The sequence below is a fragment of the Ptiloglossa arizonensis genome, chromosome 4, assembly GCF_051014685.1.
Source record: "Ptiloglossa arizonensis isolate GNS036 chromosome 4, iyPtiAriz1_principal, whole genome shotgun sequence".
Taxonomy (NCBI): Eukaryota; Metazoa; Arthropoda; class Insecta; order Hymenoptera; family Colletidae; genus Ptiloglossa; species Ptiloglossa arizonensis.
Window position 1 is genome coordinate 16,414,240 of NC_135051.1, and position 12,193 is coordinate 16,426,432.

Here is a 12,193-nt window from a genome sequence, read left to right on the forward strand (position 1 = left end):
AATAGAGATACACTGTATGGATTAACGAAGACTTTAATCGAAACGAAATGAAACATTGCTAAATTGTTATATTGTCATTTCGAATGGAAACTTTTCAATAAATGGAATTTGAAAAACTCTGGTTTGAAACACGATGGTAGCGTCCTGTTAATATTATTCGTTTTGATTACTTTTCATACAACAATTTACCGAGTATTATTTTCATATTGTTTTTATTTATTACCGAGGCGAATCAAAATTGGTACCATTAAAATCTCTGAGAATGAAAACAAGCATATTTAAATTAACGAATACCTTATTTCTCGTTTAACAAATACTTTTACCGAGTAATTATTTTCTTTAACCTTTGTGTCGATAACCAGTAAAAAAAATAATTTTTTGCAAGAAGATTATCAGAATCCATAAGGAGAATGTTGTATCATATTATAGATACTATAAAAGGCATTGGGTTACCGAACAAACGAATAAATAAATTCGAAGCGTTCGCCCAAATTAATAAAAAATTATCCAAAGAACAGAACAATTTTGTAATTTTCGACAAGAAGGTGAGAAATTTTCAATCGAAGATATAAAAAAGACGTCCAATTATCGAAAGCACGAATAAATTCGAATCCTTCCCGCCAAAAATCTTCGACTTGTATTTTCACATCAGGAACACAAATTAATCAAAAATTATCTAAAGAACTGAGAACAATTTTGTAATATTTCGACAAGAAGGTGACCAACTTTTGTTTAAAAATACAAAAAAGACATTTAATTATCGAAAGCACGAATAAATTCGAATCCTTCCCGCCAAAAATCTTCGACTTGTATTTTCACATCAGGAACACAAATTAATCAAAAATTATCTAAAGAACTGAGAACAATTTTGTAATATTTCGACAAGAAGGTGACCAACTTTTGTTTAAAAATACAAAAAAGACATTTAATTATCGAAAGCACGAATAAATTCGAATCCTTCCCGCCAAAATTCTTCCACTTGTACTTCCACACCAGGAACACGAATAAGAACAAAATCGTCCAAAGAACAAAATTCCAAAACCGTTGTGCCACTTTCCGACAATTACATTGGCAAATTTGCAAAATGACGAAAAAGTTAACCGGTTATCGACACGGTTGATTAAAATAACCAGCAGCGTCCACCGCGAATGATTCCACGCCCGGAGGATTCAAGTGGTTGAAACGGATAGCTTCATCAATATTTCCGTTCGCGCTCAAGATTGACGTTTAGTGCATCCGCGAAGAGACAGTATTGGCCGGTGAAAAATATATTTCGAGGCGCGAAGCCATCGTTTACCGCCATCCGGGGAACCCCCGGACAGATATAAATGCGCGCATATCCTGGCAGAGTGCACAGGGCGCAAGAAGGAAATAGGATCCGTCGAGTGTGCAGCTGTATCGCGAACGAAACTTTTCTACGACGATTTCATGAATATCAGCCACCCCATTCCGTCTCTTCGCCCCCAAACCCTCACTACCACGGTCCTGGCTTCCAGCCCGTGCTCCAACCCCCGGATTTCTTTCTTTTCTCTTTTTTTTATTCCCTACCTCCCTTTGCGTCATATTATACTGATCGTCGCCCGACGTTCCCGAGTTTTTACTCGTCGTCGGTCCGAGTCCACGCCGTTGCCGCTAATAAATCAACCGAAAGAAATTAATATCCGCCACGGAGCGAACTCGCTCGTTCGCTCGACCGTTGCTGTTCGGAGGTAAATTGAAATCGTCGCGGCCGCTTTTATCCACGTTGGATGGAAATAGAAATCGCGGCGACGGGGACGATCGATCCCGATGTAATTTCTCGTACGTAATCCGCGACAATGTAACCGGCGATTGCTTCTTTTATTCGTCCTACACCCCCTCGTCTCCTACCCCACCGCGCGCGGGCAAACGAAAGTTCGCGGTGAACCGAGAACCGAGGTTCGCGTCGCGAATCCGTTGATCCGCGTTCAAGCGTTCCCTCTCGGCTCGAAATTTACATCGACGCGCCGCGGCGGGCAAACGTAAAATAAAAGTGCAACAAGTTGGCGCGTCTGTAACGACAAGACCGCAGATTTTGCGCATCTACGGCCGCGCGCTGCTACCGAAGTATATATATATTATCGGATTTTTCGAGTCCACTTGGGCCTGAGCGCAGGCCTGAACAAGATAGCACGTGCGGACAGAACTTAGGCTAAACATTTGGTGCCGATCTGTCCGCCAGCTTTTACGATAGGCTCGAGGATCCCTTTACAGGTGTTCCTGCACGACGACCAGGTGTAAGGATGCATGGGGATGAAAGAGAGTACATGTGGCTCGGAGAAAGTGAAGTATGCTTGGAAAAACGAACGATTAGGATGGTCGAACGTGACCCAGTGTCTGAAGTGAGAGAGACTGAGGAATAGAATGTAAGAGAATGAATGGGTATGAATATATAAAGTACGACAGGAATGTTTGAGGACACAGTATGTCACACACAGTATGTCACAGTATGTCATAGACGGTACACACAGTGTGTGTAGAGTGCAAGAGCACGACGACGAGGGTATGTCCGGGGAGTGTGTCGCGGACAGTACGACTAAGAAGACGATAAGACGAGACGATTAAAAGACGCACTAAGACGGTGTAAGACTTAAGCAACAAAGACGATCAAGACGCGTGTCGAAGGCACAAAGACGGTTAGCTTAGTTCAATACACGGTCGATCTACCTTAGTGGAAAGCGAAACCAATCACCAACACTACGTTTAATATAATACTAATATCACTGTAATGTATAATATCCTTAAATATACTACAATATACCACACGAATGCAACAGTTATTTCGGGGCTCGTACGGGGATCTAATAACTCAAAGAGAAAGAGAAGACCAACGTATATACCATCCCTTACCGATCTTCCAATGTCTCTACGTACAAGGCATGGCCTACTAGGATGCCTTATTGATGAGTCCAGTAACAGGATGAAACGCTCTCCCCACTCCTTTCTCCTACATTCGAACGATAGAGTTCGAAAAATGTATAGTATCGGATTTTTCGAGTCCACTTGGGCCTGAGCAAGATAGCACGTGCGGACAGAACTGGGTCAGGCTAAACATTTGTTAGGCTAAACTGTTCGCTAGCTTTCGTGGAAGGCACGAGTATCCGACGATAGTGAATTCTGTTCTTTTGATCGTTATTTTTATTGTTACTATTGTACGTGAAATTCCACGCGTTCATCTATTAAGTAATCGTTATCCTTGTGAATCTTTTCTATGATTTCTAACTTCTCTCCTTTGAAATTTGTAAAAGTTTAATACCCCTTTCTGTCGTCACTCTTCATTTTAACCTTCGCGTCGTTAATTTCACCAAGAAGATGAAAATTTCGAAAGAAACACCGTAACGACACCCTAATGTTTCTAACCGTGCAAACTACGTCGATCTTCGACAGAAAAAACAAGATTCCATTTTAATCTCGTGAAATTGTAATCTCGTCTGATAAATCTCGAGTGACTGGACGTTCATCGAGGAACGTCGTTTCACCAGCACCGAATTGACTTTCCACGTTCAATATTCGTGGCACACGATCGTGTCATATCCATCTAGACGCGACGGTTAACAATTTTCCAATTTGGAACGTCGTTAAAAAATACATATTTAAACCCGTAGCGACAATTAGCGTCCGCGATTAATGAATCAATACCCACCCATCAACTTCCCCGCGATTCGTTGTACTGTCCCGCGGAAACCCTGTTGCATTTTTCATCCGCCACTTTCCTGCATAACTTTACCCAGACCGCAAATCCATTTGACGCCGGTGCATTTGTACGGTCGCGTAACGACGTAAATCCGCGCAGACGAAACCGCCGGGGATTTTTGCAAATTGCCAATCATTGATCGCGGTAAAGCAGATTGTTCCCGACCAAGTGGCCGCGAGTTTGTCTCGGTTGTTGTTTTCACTTCGCGTACAAAATCGCGGTGACACTTGCCTACGTTAGAGGGAGGAGATTTGCTCGATGAAAACGGGGTGAACGATTTATTGGCGCTTCTGTCTGATAAAGAAGTGACAAAAAAAAAAAAAAAATTCTGGAAAAGTGTAAATAATTCGACAGATTGTGATTAATCAGATGTACGTTACGAGTTGCATTCAAGTTTTCGCGAATTTTGTTATTCGTGATTCGAAAATCGTGTCGAGTATTCAGACGTCGTTGATTGGTTTATTCGAGAATGTGGAATTAATTATTATTATTTTTCACGTGGCCGGGATATACGTAAATTGTAGAAGGTACCGAGTGTAATCAACAGGCTGTTAATATCTTATTTGAATAGTACTCGACGAATTCCATTTACCGTGGTATCCTTCTATATTGGAGGATAATAATTAATTATAACAAGCAACGTAAAATAACCGTTAACTAAATTTAAATTCTAAGTAAATGTAAATTTGGTCACGGTCTAATTAGATTCAGTTGATATTCGTTATCAGCGGTATCGCGCACCAGGATTCTTCCCCGAATATGCGGCGCACGCTTCGAAAGCATTAAATTATTTTTACGGGACGTATTTTTTTTTTTTTCATCCATTTACCAAAACTTTCCACGACGATCAGCAGATAACCGCGATATTTTACCGGCCCTCCATAACCAATGCCGTCATCTTCTCGTACTTTTCGTCGAATTGCACCGATGCATCCGGCATCGAGTTATGCATCGTCAGCGATGGCTCGTATTCCACATGGGTGCTCGGTAAATTCCGAGAGAATCGCCAATTCTTCTTCGGGAATTATCGCATCACTCTTGCCTCGATATTGCAATCCGTTCGAATAAAATTCTTTTGACAAAGGCGATATTTCCGAACGAGGTATACGAAGTAAGTGAAAGAGAATCGAATAAAATGGGAAAAAAGAAAAGAAAACGGAGAAAAATGGGTACGAAGTTGTAATTGCAGACGTTCGAACGCCATCCGTGTGTCGAGTTGATCGAACGACGAAAATGACTATAGTTGGACGAATCGAACGTGCACGTGGCCCGTGTTCGAACGGACCATCGTGGCTGGCCATTATTTTTTTGAAAATCGACCGGTCGCCGCAGAACGAGAGATCGATCGATAAATAATTTACCGGGATCGTTTATCGGGTACAACCCGACGCTGACGACGCATCGCGTCGCTCTGCTGCACGAGGGTTCCACCCCCTACGTCGTCGACGCATCGATGCAATTAGAGGAGGATTTTCGGTCGAGTTGCCCGTCGACGACGAAAACGTCCCGTTATTTTTCGGTGAAATTCTCAGGAGAAACGTGAGATAAAAGCCGCAACGATTCGTTGTTGATGTGCAAATTACGAGTAACGATTTGGGATAGAGTTCGTGACCCTGGGAACTATTTCGAGGGAAAACGGAACCGTCGATTTTATTGCAGATGTTCGTTGGTATCTGAAAATCGAACGATCGTTCGTTGACGATGAAAATGGCTACGTAACGCAGATTCAACAACGTTTGTTTAATTAGATAGTCGAATGGTACGTCGCATTGTGATATTGAACGGATAAATTTAAAAATTGTGTGTTTTATCATTTATTATAAAATCCATTGTCCATTCTTAACGCGGATGATGGTAACTACTTTTTTAACGAAGTTAAAATATTGTTTGTATTACAATTAGGAGTTGTTTGAAAAATATCCCATTTGGGAATCGTGATAGATACAGTGTGAAAATGAGAGATGTTTCTGTATTTGTTAATGTTATTTAGGTAAAATAAAAAGAGGACCTTTATAATACGTTATTTGCGTAATTTGGTAAAGCAATGGATTTGTAAAGTATACATTTAATGTACTTTGAGTAACGGTTTCTTTCATCTGTTTTAGATACCTATAAAATTTTCAGTGTAACTACGTGCTATGACAATAAAAGACAGTTTTTCTTCTGGTTTTTAATAGAGACCATAAAGAACAAAGTTTAGTAATTTCAAACCGGTTGCTATAATTAATAACCTACCATTGGTTGCCAAATTCGATGCAATAAAAGCTACAATGCGCAAATGGTGCTCGTGACGTTTAATGGGTTGAATTAATGGACTGCTTGTATATACGTTTTATATACCAAATAAATTTTCAACTTGCTGACAGGCATTTAAAAAAGAATACTGTGATTCTTCGATCGATAACCTACTTTGAACTTTGAATAATAAGTATGTACTATACGCATCCGAATTCATTATCAGAATATTATTGTACATATTGTTTCGATAAAAAATTATAATTTCATTAGATTCGTAATTCATTAACTTGAAATATTTCAGTACTCTTGACAGTGTCGTTTCATAATCACACGTGTCTACGCTAAATCTACCAGAATTCGTCTTTAAATCTCAACAGAACGTATACAACAAATAATAGATTAACTCCCACATCGATAACCTATTTCAAACTTCAAATATCGCGGAATTATCGACGAACCGTAATTATTTCATAGCGATCTACGAGTCTCGTGGCGCGTAAGTAGATTGCGCCCGTCTACGTCGGACGTTTCGAAAGGTTCGATCCGTTCCGTCCCGCGGTCAGCAGCACAATGACTTCCGCGCATCTGCGCGGCGCAGCCACCATGCGCCGTAGGCATGCGCGACCGAGACTTCAAGGAGTAGGGATAGCGCCAGTCCGGTCGGAGTATTCCCCTGACTAAGACGTCGTTACTTCTGTTCCCTGCGTTGGAGAATTCTACAAATTGTGATAAAAAATTCGAGTCCCTTTCTCTCTTTCTCTCTCTCTCTTTCTCCCGTTTACTCAAGAACCCGGGCTATGAAACATCGATAAAAACCACAAACGGAGCCAGCAACCGACAACGAATTCCAACGGGAACAAAACCGCGCCAGAGTCTCGGGCGTTAATTCCGGCAGATTAATTCCAATATGGGACAACTGGTCCCCGCGAAGAATCCCCCGCGAAAGGAGCAATAGTTTTGTCCCCCTGCCCCCACCATGCCACACTTGGCAGTGGTCGGCAGCGAAATAGCGCATAAATCGCTAACGACGCACACTTTGTTACAAAAGCGCGGCTTCTGGTCCCTCCTAGCCCGTCGACCCCTCCCCCCTGACCCGTACCCTCGCTACGCCGTGCCGCGAGACTTGATTTATCGTTCCAACGTGGACAATGCGAGAAATATTCTGGCGTGCTTGCTTCGTAAATCACGATTCTTCGGCAGTCCATAGAGCGCGGAGGAGCGATTCCTCGCCGGTGGAATATCACGCGAGCTTCTGGCAAATGTACACGCTTCGAGGGATAGATAGACGACGAAGGGAACGGAGAAAGGGGTAGAGAGAGAGAGAGAGAGAGGGAGGAAGAAGGGGCGGGTGGAAGTAGGTAGAGAGAGATACGGCCGAATTGTGATACGTCGCGGGACACATAAATCATCGGAATCGTGCTCGCGGAGTTTTGTGTTCTCAGCGTCGCCGATGGGATTAATATTTCCCCGCGGAAATGATCTTCCTCGCTGAACTGCGACGTAACCTTTCTTCGCGTGGTTTTGGTTCCTTGGGGTGGTATTTAATTTTCAACGAGAGGAGAGATTCTGGAATCGAAGGAGTTTTAACCAACGAATGACCGTGTATTTAATTAATGGCTGAATATTCAATAGTCACGTGTATTTCCGTAAAATATTGCCATAGAAATGGATCCATGACTTCGTACGAGATTTCTTAATCGGTTTAATTCGTATTTAGAATTTCGAAAAAAAAAAAAACAATTATCGATATTATCATTTCTTGGCTATCGTTTCAATTATTTCTCGAATTGGTTACTCCTTTGACGTAACTTGAAATGAAATTTTACGATCAGTTAGACTGTAGATCAGGTTACGCATTTCCGTGCAAACTTAGGGAACAAGTAGTTCTACGACAGGTAACCAGTGTCACGTGGATTCTGTGTAAGCAGATATCGTGTCTGACTCCCAAATACATTGAAACTAAAGTTAATGTAACCTGACAGTTAATATAACTCGGTTCGCTCCTTATGATTATAGTTTGCAAAATGTATGAGGGTAGAAGATGGAAACAGAGAGTTCGCGATAGAGAACGAAGAAGAGAGACAGTCGAATCGAGATACGTTTCAGGGTACATAAATCATCGAAATTGTATACGCATTCCACAGCTCTCCGAATTTCTGCATTAGTTAACGTTATATCAATGTCGTTATTCAGCATCTGATACGAGTACGAGAGTCAGACGGAAGAAAAATACGGTTACTTTTATCTGTTTCTAATCGAACCGCTACAGAATATTAAGTTCTCATCCGCTCCGATTTTTCATTCATTGGATCTGCTGATTATGAAAAAACACATGTTCGTTTCAATATTTCAATGAATTTAATTTATAAAATTTAATAAAACGTATCTTTAATAAGGTACTAGCGTTACCTTTAATACACGCGTTAAATTTGTTAAAGAAACTTACCAGTTGTTCTCTTTTGGATAATTTTTTCCTCGATAAGTGCTCTGACGCTGACAGACGCGGTTTGCAAAGGCGGTCCGACCACCTCTTTCTTCTCGCTCTTCTTATTCTCAGCATCCTGAAACAATTAAAAGCAGAGTGCGTTAACAACGCCCGTAAAGTTGTTTCCTTCGCGCAAATTTCTGTTTATACGAGTACGAGAGTCAGATGGAAGAAAAATACGAGGAAATCGTTGAACTTAAATGGATCGATGAATTTTCAGATCGATCCCAGTGTCTTATTTCTGTTTACAGTATATCAAAAAAATTTTACAACATCGAAACTCGAGCCAAGTTTCTGAACTCTTCGAACACGTTACTTTGGATAGACCAGTATTCACTGGTGAATACTGCAGTCTCAATTCTAATTTTATCTTTCGTTGCTAGCAAAATTACGTATTTCAATTCCTTCGCTTCGCATTTAACGCTGCAATTTAAAAAAGAGTAACGAAGGGAACGTTAGACGCCGCGACCAGATTTTTTCCTTGAATACGGGAAAGGTTTCCATTCAGAGTCGTTGAAAGATATACGCTCAAAAGTGCCGCGAATATTGTTTAACAACCACAACCGGGTGTAGCTGTCCAGACACGTCTTGGCCATTTGTCGCGAAGCACTCGACGTTTCGAGACTCTCGTTAAGCAAGAATCTTGGTCGGACAACGAGGACGAAGCTCTGTTACGTAACGGAGGGCCTTGCTCGACCTTTTCTAAAATTTGCGTGTCAGTTTCGGATCTAATTTCACGGGTCTCGTTACCGAAAGATCGATTAGAACGTTTGATCGCGTTCAAGTCCACCGAGCGAAAGAATCGAGAAACAGGAGATCGAGAAAGGTAATATGAAGAGGGACGAGGACAGGGATGATCGTGGAACGAGATGGTAGAGATCAGATACTTCAGGGAGGATTATAAAAGAGAGAAAGGGGGGGAACGGGGGAACGGGGGAGGAAGATAAAGATGACGGATGAAGGAGAACTGGGTGGAGAGAAAGAAATGATAAGGTACAAGGATGTAGGAGATTAGTGGCAAATAGCTCGGCGCATAATTAACAATGTGCGATTTAATTAAAGATATTTTTCATTTCCTTCATAATTTTCGTTCGTCGTTTCGTGCTCTCTTTTATGATTAAAGATATTACATTATTCTTGGAGAATTTCCCGTACAAAATTGTGTACGTAGATTAATTGCGAACAATTAAAGAATAACCAGGGGACTACGTTTACAATGGATGATTAAATTCCTCTGAGCTTTGTTTCCCTCTTTTTTTTTTCTCTGAGCAATTAGACGATCGTTCATAGTGTGATTGCAAAAACGTTTGGAGTAAAGTGTCGTCAACTCTGTAAAAACGATAGCTTACATTTTACGTTTCAATTTTAAGTATTTTTTGCGTGAACGACGAGGATTAACGTTAATTTTCATTAGTCGAAGGGAATGTAACACGCTAACGTACACTTTGCTTCTTTTCTGCACTTTTATCGTTAGTTCTCGTTGGAACGGTAGATGGGGTTACTGCAACGACGCGAACGTAGCTGCGCAATAACATACATGTATAACCTATTTAACCTTATATAAGCGACGAATCGCAGGAATTGCTTGAAAATAAAAGCATTGTAACAATATCTACCTAGTATTTCAAAATTAAAATAAGAACTGAATTCAGAGATTTGAGTATCGCTTATTTTATATTAATCGTTGCGTTTTGAAAAGAAATATTTCAAATTTATAATACGTTATCGATCTAATTCATGTACAATTATTCTGTGTTGAATATCTACAATTGCGATTCGAGAACGAACGACGATACATACGATTGAGTTAGAATTAATTCTCAACACAATGATACATATTTAATAAACAATAGTCGAAATCGTTGGATTAATAACCTATTCGAAATGCTCGATATCGCGGAGTTATTGACAGAGCATTGATATTCCATAGCGATTCACACGACTCACGTATAGAACATATAGAATTCTCGAAATGTGACGAAATATACGTGTATATAATGGTTTAATTATCGAATCGATGACCTATTTAAAAATTTACATATCGTCGTTTACAGAGAATCGTTATTCTAGAGCGAATCGTGCACATCCTCGCGCATCGGTCGCATCTAGGTTAGATGTTGAGGAAGGTTAGTCGCTCATGCGACAAGCGACATTATGATTCTGCGCAACTGTGTCGCGCAGCTGTCCCGAGTCGTGCGTGGTTCACGTGCCGAAAAGAAGAAGGGGTAATAACACGAACATAGTCATTTGTCCCTTAAGGAGTATTTCCATGCAATGTTGCTGTTTTAGAGCAATCTTTGGCACAAAATATTTTTCATAATTATGAAACGACAGTCTCGAAACTTTGCACACTCGTTTGGTTAAGATTTGGATACACCGTTAAATTTGTATACTATTATATTTATTATTATTTAAATAACTTCATATTTCTTCCAGTGTAGTATTTTAAATGACTGCTACCTATATCAAATCAAAGGAGTTAAGCTGAAGTTTTTCTTCATTTTGTATACAATCTATCATGTATTTACTTACTTGTAAGTTGATTTCTGTATTATTTCTTAATTTTCTACACAATCTATAATACACAATCTATGATACAATCTATCATCACAATTACTATTATTCCAAGTCAGAAGTAAAAGTGAGAGTATATTTAACACAAGTCGTACTTTCCCTCTTTGAAGTTGATCTCCGTTTCGTATTTCCTTCCCAATTTTTAACCTTCCTATACAATCTATCAGCATTGTTACTATTATTCCAAGTAATAGTTCCTACTATTCTAGAAGTAAAAGTGAGAGTATATTTAACACAAGTCGTACTTTCCCTCTTTGAAATTAATCTCCGTTTCGTATCTTCCCAATGTTTAACCTATTACCACTGTTACCATCATTCCAAATCCGAAACAAAAGCAAAAGCATACTTAACACAAATCGTAATCTACCAGCTAGACATCCCTTCCCTTTTCGTTTCTCCCCTCCAGTTTCTTCACTTCCTAAATCCACCCTTACTACCACTATCATACCAAACCGAAACTGTACAATAAAAGAAAACTTCACGCAAAGTCCATTCGCTATCCAACCATACACAAGTACATTTACCAACCACCCTGTACCTCAGCCAGATTCGTCGCGAGGCTGATTTTTCAACAAACCAATATCAATATCAATTGATATATCAATGGTATATCAATTCTTATTTTAATTTTGAAATACTAGGTAGATATTGTTACCATGCTTTTATTTTCAAGCAATTCCTACTATTCGTCGCAAATAGGTTATACATGTACGTTATTGCGCAGCTACGTTCGCGTCGTTGCAGTAACCCCATCTACCGTTCCAACGAGAACTAACGATAAAAGTGCAGAAAAGAAGCAGAGTGTACGTTAGCGTGTTACATTCCCTTCGACTAATGAAAATTAACGTTAAGTAAATATACTTCGATCGGATCGACCGTAGATGGTCGGTCCCGATGAAACGAAGGGTTAATTGTCCCAGGCTTCGTACGCCACGGTAATTAGCATGCGTCCACGTCGGACGAAACGATATATCTTCGTCCTATTCCGCGGATACGTCCCCTTCGAGGAACTATGCATCACGGTCCTGTGATACGCCGTCTGCTCGGCGTCGTCATCTTGATCGAACCTTAATGGCGAGTGCACGGTGCCCCGGTAATCGCTGATCGTCATCGTGCTCCACAATTTCCTATCCGCTACTTCGATATGTAGCCGCGTACGTGCCACCCCCTCGCGGGGCCCCTGT

The 12,193-nt window shown here is 40.6% G+C and overlaps 1 protein-coding gene across 4 annotated transcripts in view; it reads right to left on the minus strand.

Moving 5' to 3' along the window:
* Positions 1 to 12,193, minus strand: part of LOC143145921 (uncharacterized) — an 827,424-nt gene that overhangs the window by 18,685 nt on the left and 796,546 nt on the right. For all 4 annotated transcript variants that reach the window (XM_076309758.1, XM_076309757.1, XM_076309759.1 and 1 more), the window contains one exon: positions 8,397 to 8,511. In XM_076309758.1, the coding sequence (XP_076165873.1) occupies positions 8,397 to 8,511 (115 nt within the window). The remainder of the gene's footprint in view (positions 1 to 8,396; positions 8,512 to 12,193) is intronic.